Source organism: Megalops cyprinoides, chromosome 17 (assembly GCF_013368585.1).
Source record: "Megalops cyprinoides isolate fMegCyp1 chromosome 17, fMegCyp1.pri, whole genome shotgun sequence".
NCBI lineage: Eukaryota > Metazoa > Chordata > Actinopteri > Elopiformes > Megalopidae > Megalops > Megalops cyprinoides.
In genome coordinates, this window is record NC_050599.1 from 365,830 (window position 1) to 379,629 (window position 13,800).

The 13,800-nt window shown below is 47.9% G+C and overlaps 2 protein-coding genes across 3 annotated transcripts in view; both read left to right on the plus strand.

Annotated features, from left to right (window-relative positions):
• LOC118792319 (synaptotagmin-14-like) overlaps positions 1–2,158 on the plus strand; it is a 15,004-nt gene extending 12,846 nt beyond the window's left edge. Inside the window, exons 9-10 of the mRNA XM_036550146.1 lie at positions 367–423; positions 1,017–2,158. Coding sequence (XP_036406039.1) covers positions 367–423; positions 1,017–1,330 — 371 coding nt within the window. The 3' untranslated portion in view covers positions 1,331–2,158. The remainder of the gene's footprint in view (positions 1–366; positions 424–1,016) is intronic.
• A 1,026-nt stretch (positions 2,159–3,184) lies between these two features.
• LOC118792306 (potassium channel subfamily K member 5-like) lies at positions 3,185–12,674 on the plus strand. Of its 2 annotated transcripts, none has more exons than XM_036550131.1 (5): positions 3,185–3,690; positions 9,636–9,747; positions 9,943–10,109; positions 10,296–10,464; positions 10,744–12,674. In XM_036550131.1, exons 1-5 carry the CDS (start codon positions 3,505–3,507, stop codon positions 11,559–11,561), a joined length of 1,452 nt encoding a protein of 483 aa, XP_036406024.1. In that variant the 5' UTR covers positions 3,185–3,504; the 3' UTR covers positions 11,562–12,674. The 2 variants fall into 2 exon arrangements, with proteins under 2 accessions (XP_036406024.1, XP_036406025.1); XM_036550132.1 differs by having other exon boundaries at positions 10,386–10,464.
• Positions 12,675–13,800: the final 1,126 nt, after the last annotated feature.

Below are 13,800 nucleotides of genomic sequence, written 5' to 3' on the forward strand. Positions count from 1 at the left end.
CCACTGTCTCTCTCTCTCTCTCTGTCTCTCTCTCTCTCTGTCTCTCTGTCTCTCTCCCTGTGTGTGTCTCTCTCTCTCTCTGTGTCTCTCTCTCTCTCTCCCTCTCTGTGTCTCTCTCTCTCTCTCCCTCTCTGTCTCTGTCTCTCTCTCTGTGTCTCTCCCTCTCTCTGTCTCTCTCTCTCTGTGTCTCTCTCTCTCTGTCTCTCTCCCTCTCTGTGTCTCTCTCTCTCTCCCTCTCTCTCTCTCCCTCTCTGTGTCTCTCTCTCCCTGTGTGTCTCTCTCTCTCTGTGTGTCTCTCTGTCTCTCTCCCTGTGTGTCTCTCTCCCTCGGTGGTTGTGTCCTTTGGTTTTCCTGCAGCCCTGTCAGATGGGTTCTTCTGTTGTCTGAAACACCTGATAGGGGGGCAGCTATATATAGTCCCAGGTGAGTCTCCACTGTCCTGCCCGGCATAATGACATGGCTTCTCTTTAGTGCGCTAACTGCCCGTCACAGCGGTGTAGCAGCAGGCCAGCTGGGGGATTCTGCCTCCATTCTGCTGCCGAGAACATGAAACAAGTTTACTGTCTTGCCACTGAAATCTGTTACATCTTCCTTCCAGTTTTACAGAATTATTCTGAAAATGTACAAATTGCATGGCTGGACTGGAAATATAGCAGGATCACAACACATGTTAACTGAAGAGTAATCTTTAATTGTAATTTTATTTTAAAAGAGATGAATCAGTCACTCATAAAACTTACTGCTCCTCAGACGTTAAATAACTCAATGTATAATACTGGATTGAAAGCAGATTCTACACGCTTACAGACATGGCATTAGGAGAAGCTGTGTCCATTTATTTCTCATAGCCCTTAATAAAAGGGAAAATAGATCCAGTCAGTTAACATACAATAATGAAAATGTAATTTATGGCATATTTCCAATCAAGGATTTATTTGGAGGGAATAATGCTAATTGAATGTAGTAGTTATGAAGCTCACCTGTAATCCACCCTCTTCCCTGGTGCCCTCCCTCAGACACGTACGTGAAGCTGACCATGATGAATTCCATGGGCCAGGAGATGTCCAGGTGCAAGACGTCCACCTGCCGGGGGCAGCCCGACCCCACGTACAAGGAGACGTTTGTGTTCCAGGTGGCGCTGTTCCAGCTGTCGGAGGTGACGCTGCTGCTGTCGGTGTACAGCCGGCGCGGTGTCAGGCGCAGGGACAGGGTGGGCTGGCTCTCGCTTGGCCTGAACAGCTCTGGCGCCGTGGAGACCTCCCACTGGGCCCAGATGAAGCAGGCGGAGGGACAGCAGGTGTGTCGGTGGCACACTCTGCTGGGCTCGTAGGAGGAGGAGGAGGAGGATGAAGGAGCCGTGAGCTTCTCTCTCACAGGAGGGTAAACTGCAGATGACCTGCTGAAAGATGCACAGGGTCTTTTTTATCAAACAGTAAACTGATTTGAGTTTGACACAGGGGCCTAGCAGGCCTGCAGCGGGCAGGTCACACACCAGGACAGCAGCCTGGGAGGTGGAACAGACACACACCCACCCGAAGGACCCAGCTCCCCGCTCAAAAACACCACTACCTGAGCTACCTGAGCAACTGTCTGTGCCAACTGAGCAACTGTCTGTAGATACCTGAGTGACTACCGGAGATACCTGAGTGACTACTGGAGATACCTGAGCGACTACCAGAGATACCTGAGCAACTACCGGAGATACCTGAGTGACTACCGGAGATACCTGAGCCACTACCGGAGATACCTGAGCGACTAGCTGAGCTCTCAGTGAACACAGGCTCCACTGGAACTATACAGGTTTGGAGTGGGTCCTGACTCAAGGAAAAATTCATTACTTGAGAAACTGGTGAAGGAGAAAAAAAAGAACAAATCTCAAGGCTGGAGGATGGCATTTGGCTGAAGGAGGTAGAGGCCATAGGAAAGGAGAAGCAGGGAGCCTCAGTGTCTTCAGTACTGTGATACAGTGCCATCCCTGTGTGATGGAGAGCCTACGATGAACAGAAACTCCTCTCACTTGTTACCATTGTGACACCTATTACATGAAGCTCATTGCTAATGTAATAAATTACGCAATAAATATTTACCATTTACTAACTTTTTCATTTAAAGAAAGTTTACCTTTTGTTGAATGTCTTGTATGCCCATCATACTGACCAGCCAGGACTATTGACTGTAAAATCTTTCACAAATAAAAACCAGCTGATGCAGTCGTACTGTGGTAAGTTAGGGTTAGGGATAGTTACCCACAGGTCCCGGGGGAATGGTGTGTGAAAGAGGGGGTGTGAGTACCTGCAGGTCCCGGGGGAATGGCGTGTGAAAGAGGGGGTGTGAGTACCTGCAGGTCCCGGGGGAATGGCGTGTGAAAGAGGGGGTGTGAGTACCTGCAGGTCCCGGGGGAATGGCGTATGAAAGAGGGGGTGTGAGGGTGACATAGATCCAGCAGGTGGCGCCAGGTTACACCAGTATTTACACCTACACAAAATGCTTCTGACTTTCCAGCCACTGACATCCCCAATGGTGTCCTTAAAGTCACCCATGTAAGATGCAAGCAGACTGACTCGATCCCCCAGTTTTTCCACACAGCAGTGCATACTGTACATGGGTCACATGGAGAGACACAAGAGCACAGCAGTCAAACTGAACTGCTGCATTACAGAGGGTCCCTCTGATACACACTTTATACTACTGCACAATGCTCTGATACACACTCTACACCACCGCACAATGCTCTGATACACACTCTACACCACCGCACAATGCTCTGATACACACTCTACACCACTGTGTAGTGTAATATTGTGTTACAAACCTTTCACCACTTCATTGGAGTCAGAGCAATAATCAATCTGATTTTGACATGTCAGACTTCATGGAAAAGGGATGCAACTTTAGCTTTAAATTCTCTTTGAATATTATTTAAAGCATTGAGTTTCTGCGAACAGTGCATCAAAGTACACAGTCACTGCTACTCCATCCACTTTCTAAAATAATAACTAATCACTCTATTATTTTGAAACCCCCTATTAATGAATGCACACGTATGTCTCTTCTGTTTCTACCCCACCTACTCTCTCTTTCCTTGTTGGAAGGTGCAGTTATTTACCTTTCTCTTTCCCCACTCCTTCCCCTCCCTGAAGCCTTCCGCCCAGTGCAGTGCACACCCACATCAGTGTCAGCGGCTGCGTGCGCGCGTGAGCAGCACTTTGCGGAACAGTCAGGAGTGATAAAAGTAACAAGTGCGGGGAGCGAAAAGTCACTGAAGAGGTTAATGCTAACCATGCCAGCTGTACGCTAACAGCCAGTTTCCAACTACAGACTTAAGTAAAGAAGAAAGAGAAAGAGAAAAGAAGAGAAAAAACTGAACTACACCAAAGGACCGGTCTGTGCTCTGTTTGTAAAGGCGACTCGAACAGTAGCATGTGTGTAGTTTAACACTTGTGAAGTCATCTTTTTCTCTTCTGGTCAGGAGAATTAAACATTTTGAAATTACAGCTGTTAACTATGGTTGATAAAGGGCCTGTGTTGACTTCAGCCATCATATTCTACCTCTCCATCGGGGCAGCAGTGTTTCAAGTTCTTGAGGAGCCGAATTGGAAGATTTCTGTATCAAATTACGCAACTCAAAAGGAAAAAATACTTCAAGCCCACCCCTGTCTTACTAAAGATGACCTGGACAAGATTTTGGAGGTATGTTTCGATTCTAACGATACATGTCATGTTTGTTCGCCAAAGACCACCTAAACCTGTTAATGCTTTAGAAAGCTGCAGCAAGTTGCCGTTGAACTTTCCTTTTTGATAAACATTTTGTCTTAATTGACATTAACATGTATAATGGCCTATATAATACAAAACGATAAAATTCACCGTACGGTTTTATATCTCCATTGCACACTTTGCACACGCTCTTGCTTGAATCCATAGAGAATCGTTAGAAGGCTACACTGAATTAAGAAAAGTTTAATAAGTAAGTCATTTAATACTAAGATTAATGTGTTGTCAATCAGAATCCGAATTTATCTTTGATAAATTAACAGTACCATCAACAGTACCAACAGTATTACATTTATTTTGTTTTAACAATTTACAATAATCAACATATTAGCAATTGCGTCAATGGATATAGTGCCTGAGTAAGCTCTCAACTAACTTCCAACTGTATCCGGTCGGTAGGCGAGCAGATACTTAGTCTAATGGTTTCGTTGCACAGTGGTAAAAATGCAGTGTATCAGGACTGGAATTAGATACAGGATGAAACAAGAAGCTCTCAAAAGGTGGGCACTGTGTCCCAAAAACGCGGCGAGGTGACAGAAGAGGCAGTTTGGCTAAATTTGCTCGCTCTGTGCGGCGCACCGCAGTCTTTCCCTCCAGGCGTAGGATTTCTGCATCACATACCTGACTGGAGGGTGAGGATTTTAAAACTGACAGAGACGTCGGTATATTTTGCGAAAATTTCAAACTTAAGATGCTGCAGTGATGGTATCTATTCTTCAGTTCTTCAATAAACTTTCTAGACTTTTAAACCGTCCCAGCTTGCGTCCAGGTTTTCAGGCAGTGAGCAGTATGAGAAAAGGCTCACAGAGAGCGTAGATCTGCATATCAGCGGCTGCGGTAGCTGGGGTGGACACTGTAATTCATCCATTCATTTCCCTGCACCGCACTGTGCCGGCGGGCCTTCCTCCAGCAGGCGTGTAAAAGGGGGTCACGGCGCTGATAGAGATGCGCAGTTAAAGGTGATAAGGGAGGCGCTCAGGTCGGTCTGTCCCGCGCCCCTCCGTCTGACCGAAGTCTTATTGCCATTTTCTGCTTGCACTGCGTGTGTAACTCTTAAAATACCCGAACTGCCTTCAGCAGTGCAGCCGCTTCCTGGGTGCGCAGTCGTGGGTGGGCGGCCACCGTTGTGCGGGCAGCGAAGGGGTCGTGCGCTTACGCAGGACAGGTACTGTATCGCACACGCGTTTAACAGAACGGCTGCCTTGCAAACGTGCTGTGAGTTCATTGAGTAACTCCCTGAAGTTCATATGAATGACACCATTGACCTTCAGTATAACAGAGCAAACTGCTGGTTGCACCTGTACGTGCACACACTTACACACTTAGCCCTCTAAATCTGTGACAGAAACGACTTAAAAAACGAATTTAGTTTGATATTCCTGCATATTTCCAAGCTGTGCTGGACAGGAACCTACCTGGCACACAGGGCTGAAGTGAAGCACAGAGCTTCTGCTTCTGTATCTGTTCCATCTGACTGAGTTTATCAAAGCCAAAAAGGTGGTGTTTGTAATGTCAGGAGGCTGTTTGACTGTATCTTAGACATTGTCATTGTGATCACACACCCAGCTGACCTCATCAGATGTCCAGAAATGCAATTCCACTCTTAACCTGTAACCTTTCCTTTAATCCTCATTCAGAGTGCAGAAAGCAAATTCACCACTGTGACCATGAAAACATTAGCAAGCACTGCAGTGTCTAAATTAATGTTTTTGTTTAATTACTCACCAAATTGTAGTTGGAGTCACACCACATGTAAACCAAAAGAGGGAAGTGATGCTGAAGCAGTTTTACTGCATAAAAGACGAGGGTTCAGGCTGAATGCTGTGATTATAGCAGGGGTGTGGAAGGCTGCTGGTCAGTATCTCCTGCCTGCTCACGCCTCCCCGACGTGCTGTGCAGTGATTCACTCGCAGTGTGGGGAGCCCATGCGGAGTAAACCTGCATTTTTATACCAGGTTGTGTTTTTGGCTTAGCAAGGCAAACACCTTAGCCTGCTATTCCCTGCATTCAGAGTGGCGCTTTATCAAAGTCTGTTTTCCCTCTTAAACAAATAAAAAGTGGCAGAAGCTCTCCTTTCAGCTTCTGCAGTGGCATGCAGGATCCTGAAGCTTCATCATGCACCATTTCATTCATGTGTATCTCTGAATCTTATGTCTGAATTCAGATTTCAAAAGTGAAGTTGGAAGTGACATTTTGCCGCTCCACACTATGCCCTGCTCTCGCCCTCTTTTATACCAAGGAGCAAGCCATCAAACTGTATACTTTACACACAAGACTCAAGTGTCACTGACACTTAACATTCAATGCTGCTCCTCACCTCTACACTGCTCACTAGCTCTACTAGTGCTCCTTACCGCTACACCACACTGCTGCTCCTTACCGCTACACCACACTGCTGCTCGTTACCGCTACACCACACTGCTGCTCCTTACTGCTACACCACACTGCTGCTCCTTACCGCTATACCACACTGCTGCTCCTTACCACTACACCACACTGCTGCTCCTTACTGCTACACCACACTGCTGCTGCTTACCGCTACACCACACTGCTGCTCCACATCACTACACCACACTGCTGCTCCTCATTGCTACACCACACTGCTGCTGCTTACCGCTACACCACACTGCTGCTCCTCATCGCTACACCACACTGCTGCTCCTTACCGCTACACCACACTGCTGCTGCTTACCGCTACACCACACTGCTGCTCCTCATCGCTACACCACACTGCTGCTCCTTACCGCTACATCACACTACTGCTCCTCATTGCTACACCACACTGCTGCTCCTTACCGCTACACCACACTGCTGCTCCTTACCACTACACCACACTGCTGCTCCTCATCGCTACACCACACTGCTGCTCCTTACCGCTACACCACACTGCTGCTCCTCATCGCTACACCATACTGCTGCTCCTTACCGCTACACCACACCGCTGCTCCTTACCGCTATACCACACTGCTGCTGCTTACTGCTACACTACACTGCTACTCCTTACCGCTACACCACACTGCTGCTCCTTACTGCTACACCACACTGCTGCTCCTTACTGCTACACCACGCTGCTACCCTGCTCCTTACTGCTACACCACGCTGCTACCCTGCTCCTTACTGCTACACCACACTGCTGCTCCTTACCGCTACACCACACTGCTGCTCCTTACTGCTACACCACGCTGCTACCCTGCTCCTTACTGCTACACCACACTGCTGCTGCTTACCGCTACACCACACTGCTGCTCTGCATCACTACACCACACTGCTGCTCGTTACCGCTACACCACACCGCTGCTCGTTACCGCTACACCACACTGCTGCTCCTCACCGCTACACCACACTGCTGCTCCTCACCGCTACACCACACTGCTGCTCCTCACCGCTACACCACGCTGCTGCTCCTTACCGCTACACCACACTGCTGCTCCTCATTGCTACACCACACTGCTGCTCCTTACTGCTACACCACACCGCTGCTCCTTACTGCTACACCACACCGCTGCTTGTAGAGCAGTATCATTGTACCTCTCATGTTTAATCAATGCTGAAAGGAACCACTGTAACCAGGAACCATGTCTAATTTTTACACTTTTAAATGCCAGTTTTCAAACACAGAAATCTGACAGTGTGTGTAGAAACCAGACATAATTCTGAACTCTTATCTAAATCTCTGTAAACACTTTAACTGTTGTTAAACCTACATTTCCGTCAGAAATGCCACTGGTTTGTACTGTACACATGGATTAAGCTGCCTGATGCTTTCTGTGATTTACTCTGGCAATGATTGATCAGAGTCATTTTGAAACCAGTCTTTGGTGATTAAGGTAACAGGTAAGTAGGCAGGCATAGAGCCCAGGCAAATATACAATCCTGTCAATGTGATGCATCAAGCTTATGTTTTTTCAAAGAATGCTGCATGTCCACGCTATCCTGGTTTTACAAGAAAAGAGGGAAAGATCTGACTGCTTGCACTGGAGGAGTGTGAAGTCTGAGTTCCAGCTGTAGCCCTCAGCCGGCCGGGCTGGTCTCTGACCGGTGACCAGATTTAATAACTGGGTGTGTGTTTGTTTACTGCAGTTTTCTGCAGTTCACCTCCTGTGCAGCAGCGATTCAGAGACCTGCTGAAGTGAAAGGGCTGTCTGTGTGTTACCTGGCTGTGGATTCCCACTGTGGATTCTGTGTGCTGTGTGTACGGCTGGATTACAGGCACTGGCCTCCCTCTAGATCCCACAGTGACTTTAAGAGATTCACAGTGAAAGGCTGAGACTCAGTAATTCCAGTGTCATGCACTGAAATGAAAGATAGCTGTATAAGGTCACAATAGTGAAGAAATGCAGGATTGTTTGTTTTTCCTTTTTGTCATTCAGGAGAACTGTAGCCACACAGCAGAGTGATCTATTTAAGGGGCTTTCGCTTTTTGTTTGATCAAATGTTTGATTTTGCTTTTTGTTTGATCATAAGGATGACAAATTCTGCTTTGCATTGTGCATCACAGGTCATTGGCCAGCAGATAACGCAGTGGCAGTGTGCAAACTCTCTCTCTGACAGAGAGAGAACGCAGTGGCAGTGTGCAAACTCTCTCTCTGACAGAGAGAGAGAGAGAGAGCAGGTGGGTGTGTATCTGGCAGAGAGGTGTGCAAACAGTGTGTACACAGAGTTTCAGGTTACAGTCAGCTCAGCTGTGCCCCAGGGTGTGCTGGGTAGTCATGTCTCCCACAGTAAGGGTAGGCTGAGATGGTATGCTCTAATGAAAAAACCCTTTGTTACTTTGGCAAAAATGTACAGAGATAATACTTTTGTTTTTTGTTGTATGGGTCTTTATAAATATAGCAACAAAGAAGGTTAATAAAAAGAAAAATCTGTTTCCAGGCTTTGTGAGCTGGTTTCATGTACCGCTCTCAGTCTGTAGCTGATCCTCTCCTGCCCTGAGGTTCACTTCGCCTTCCTTTGTACGTTTTTCACTCACACTGTTCCAGCGTGAGGTGGAACACAGGTGGAACCGGTTCTGCAACTCCTGGGTTTCAGTTCTGCTCTTCAAATCGCCCTGTTCCAGTGTTTCCAAAACATGTGGCCCAGGCCCCCAGCATCCGAGCAGTGGTGGTGCGGTCAGCGGCACCTCTGCAGCCCACATTAAACTCCGAGCAGTGGTGGTGGGGTCAGCGGCACCTCTGCAGCCCACATTAAACTCCGAGCAGTGGTGGTGCGGTCAGCGGCACCTCTGCAGCCCACATTAAACTCCGAGCAGTGGTGGTGCGGTCAGCGGCACCTCTGCAGCCCACATTAAACTTCTGTTTCTTTATTCAGTGTCATTTATTCAGTTGTTGTTTTTTACAGTTGAATTATAATCCCCAGAGTCAGAATTACTCATGTTCCACTGAAAGTTTGTGTGGGCCTGAGGATACAGTATCAGAGCAGGATTCTCAGCATACTGCTGTTTAGGGAAACTTCCGTATGGAAGAGCTTTTCAGAAGCTTTTCAGATTCCCAGGTGAGACGCAGTGGTTATACCCCAGAGAAGTCTGTGCGTGCATGCATGTGTGCGTGCCTGTGTGTGCGTGCGTGTGTATCCTGTATTCTCCCTCTGTGTGTAGCTACAGTCTGTGTACATAGTTTTACACCCTTTGCAAGCCCTTTACTCAGCTGGGGCTGCTGGCCCTGTCTGTGTCTGTGTCTGTGTCTGTGTCTGTGTCTGTCTGTCTCTGTCTGTGTTTGTGTCTCTGTCTGTGTCTCTGACTCTGTCTCTGTCTGTGTCTCTGTCTCTGTCTGTGTCTCTGTCTCTGTCTGTGTCTCTGCCTGTGTCTGTGTGTCTGCCTGTGTCTCTGTCTCTGTCTGTGTCTCTGACTCTGTCTCTGTCTGTAGGTGGTGGCTAATGCGGCTGGGCAGGGTGTCACCATCACGGGCAACAAGACCTTCAACAGCTGGAACTGGCCCAAGGCTGTCGTCTTCGCTGCCACCATCATCACCACCATAGGTGGGTGTGGCTTGGTGCTGGTGAGGGTGGGGCCTAGGAATGGTCGCACCATACGGTTACTCATAGAGTCACACCACACGGTCACACCACACGGTCACTGATATGGTCACACCACATGGTCTCGCATATGGTCACTGATATGGTCACACCACACGGTAGGCCCTTTTTGATGGCTCTACTGTCATATGACTGCAGGTTATGGTAACATTGCCCCCAAAACCATCGCTGGCCGAGTCTTCTGCATCTTCTACGGGCTGTTCGGAATCCCACTGTGCCTCACCTGGATCAGTGAGCTGGGCAAGTTCTTCAGAGGCAGAGCCAAGCACCTGGGCCAGTACCTGATCAGGAAGGGCCTCACTGTGGTGAGAGGACTCAGGGCTGGACACATATCCTCACTCTTTGATCCAGTTTCAAATAACGCTGTACAGAAATTTGTTCAGTGACCAATCACTTATTTTGATGCAATTCAGAATAGAAACATTTTCTTATTTTTCCAAAACAGCATAAAAAGTTGTAAGTGTAATGATTTTATTTTTGTTTGGTTTCAGCGAAAAGCCCAGTTCACCTGCAATGCCATCTTTGTCCTGTGGGGGGTGCTGGTGCACCTGTTAATCCCGCCCTTTGTATTCATGTATCAGGAGGGCTGGTCCTACGTAGAGGGACTGTACTTCTCCTTTGTCACCTTGACAACCATCGGGTTTGGGGACATCGTGGCAGGTAAACCTTACTGTTTGGCTTCTGTCACTCCTGCCAGTGAGACTCAAACTAAGGCAAGTCTGTGAGGAAAAAGTCTGTCACCACAGAGAGCATGAACAGACATCTACCCACTGTATGTATTAATTAGGAAATATAACTGTGAAAAATGTAATAAGTTCAATGTAATAATAACAAAATAATGAATTAATAAAGCAGTAAATTATCTAAGACACTTTAGATAAGCTTTTAAAGAACTGTCATATTGAAAAAATTGCATTAATTAATTCTGTCTCCTCCCAGGTGTTAATCCGAATATAGACTACCCTGCTCCATACCGCTACTTCGTGGAGCTGTGGATCTACATGGGTCTGGCCTGGCTGTCGCTGTTTTTCACCTGGAAGGTGCACATGGTGGTGAAGGCGCACAAGGCTCTGAAGAGGCGGAGGAGGCGGCACAAGTCCCTGGATGAGCTGCAGAGTTCGGAGGAGCACAAAAGCGCCCTGCGCCGCTCCCACTCTGCCGACGACGTCAACATCTTCAACTTCCTGTCTGAGGAGCAGGAGGACTACGGTGACCTGGTCCAGCAGATCGGTGCTAAGAGGAAGAGGCCTGAGGGCGGGGCCGGGAGGGGGGCGGGGCGGTCGCACAGCTGCAGCGAGGGCGGAGTCAGCGGCGTGGTGCTGAGTCTGGAGCGCTCACCGCGCCGGAGACGCCGCTTCAGCGTCGGCGACTGCGTCTCCACCGTCCTCTCCAGGACCAGGAGCTACCTGATGGGCGAGAGCGGGGTGATCCTGGCCGACCTGAGCGAGGATCTCCACCCGGAGGAGAACCAGCTGGACCGGGAGGCTGCAGGGGGGGCGGGCAGGCCCCGTGACTCCAGGAAGTGCCACGCCCGGGTCTTTCGCAGTGCCAACATCATCATCAACGAGGAGAATCTGCTGGACATCAACAGCACTGAGACCAAGCTGACCGCGCCTGGCAGGACTGTGGAGTCAGAGGATGACCTGGAGCAGGAGCAGCGCAGCTTGAGCTCGGACGGGTCGGTGTTTGCTGTGGACCGCTGCCACTCGTACCAGAGGCTGGTGGAGGACTGCTCCAAGAAGGGCACTGGATCCTGAGGCCACGAATCATCGGTTCAATTCATGATGAGCACAGAAGGCCGCAGCACCATGGTGTGCAAAGACTTCACATGCCAACAGGCAGGAGCATCCTGGGGAGCTGAATAAGTCAGAGAGACGTTAGCCAGCTGGACACATCCTCCCCAGCTGTGCTCCCACCGAATGAACAACAGCGGCTGCTCTAGTGTGGACCAGTTAGCAGCCAGAGGATAAGAAGCATATTAGCATATAGTCTGATGTCTTCCAGTGAGGATGTATAGATAGGAAAGGATGTCTTTTGCTCCGTTGTGATTCAGTCCACAAGACTTTCACTTTGAACCGTAGGCTAAGCCCTGTCTATCACTGTGACTATGACAGTAGCAGACCGTTCTGGCAGGAATTGGGGTCTGGGGGCCTCTGTGCAGCTGTGGGGGGCCGTCAGTGGAGGAGCACCTGTCCTGCGCCTCACTCTACTGCACCATGCAGTCATGCAAATTGTAGTGCAAAAAATATATGAGAGGATTGCATTCACTTTCCTCAATGCTCCGACACGAGTGCAGGCATCGTCACGGTGGGACGAACCTGCTGTTCCAAAATAGGGCTGCATTTCCTGCACGAGGGGAAAAAGCATGATCTGATATTACACACATATAACAGAATACAGTCTCCCATTGTATTAGATCAAATGAAGTTAAAACTGTTAAACCAGTTAAATAGGTTAAACCAGTGCTTGTTTGGATTGTTTCATTTCAAGAATGTGTGTTCGAACACATTGGTGCTATTTTAGCAGCAGTGCAGTGAAGCTAGCCACATCTCCTATGCTGGACCTATGCTTACAAAGACAATTACTCCACTGACGCTATGCAGACATACAGTGATACCCTCCTAGCTGAGGAGGTTATGAAGGTTTTGCTGTAATAAAGTGGCTGCATTACAGAAATGCAGTAAAGAGTTATGTGTGTGCAGACTAGTGATGGGGACACTGTGTTGTGGGAGATGCCGTCTTTCAGATGAGACGTTAAACCGAGGCCCTGACTCTCTCTGGTCATTAAAGAAGTTAAAGGCTCCACGTCTGGCCATCTAATAACCCTCTGGGATAACTGAGTGAAATAACTCCCCCTCCAAATGACCCCCCCCCCCCGGCTTATTTGTCATCTCAGGTTTATTTTTAGCACAATGGGAATTCTTAGTGAAAGATGGTTTGCAGAGCGTTGCAAAAGTAATTTGTTTTACTTGTGTCTTTGTCTTTTTCTTAGGTTTGGAGTATCTGAATGTTGGAATTTGTAAACAAATAACTGTTGTGTCTGAAGCTTTTTACGTTACATTACATTATTCTGCCTTCCGACAGCAGGTGACACTGATGATATGTAGGTGAAGTAAGGTGATGTTACGTTAAGGTGATATGTAGGTGAAGTAAGGTGATGTTACGTTAAGGTGATATGTAGGTGAAGTAAGGTGATGTTACGTTAAGGTGAATGGCACAGCTCTGTACTTCACTGTGGTTCATTTGATTTGTGTTCAGATTCATCACTGATGGCTTTTCGTTTGGGTTGGTTGCTGTTTCTGCTCTCCCTGTTTTTGATGTACAGTGCGGGACCATCATCAGCGGTATGGCCCAGCGGGTGTTTCCTACAGACGAGAGTCCTGTAAAAGAGCAGGAAAACACACACTCCATTTCCCAGAATCGTCTCTGGGTTAACCTTGGTGAGGACACTGAGGTGTTTGAGGGGTCCCTGCTTCTCAGGGGGTGTTGTGGAAATGGCAGCAGGGAGGGTGAAGCTTTTTTTCGTCAGCTGGGTGTTTGCGAAAACCCAACCAATGAATCATTCTCCTTACACCTTTCCCAGAATACTCCAGAACATTACCCCTTAAGTTACGATAGTTTCCCATGAAACTAAGTGAATCTGTGTGTATTATTTTTGAAAACGTTGTGTACAATACTAATGTGATACATTTTTATACCGTATATCGCAAATGCCTTTGCTGTATGTGTATAAAATCTCAATATTGTAAATAAGTAAAGTATTGTTTGTAAAAGATGTATTTACTCTATTCATTTGGTCTCCTAATAAGGTGGGAAGTGTTCATGGTACATAGCAGTGATCATTATATGTAGCTGCTGTGTACCAGATGGACAGTGCTGGATTTTTATACTTAGCCGTTGCCTTATAATCTCATGCACTTGGAGTGACGCCTTGTTTCAGGACAGTGCTGTGACTGTAGGAGTCCTCGTGTCACCCATGAGGGAATTCAAGGTGAC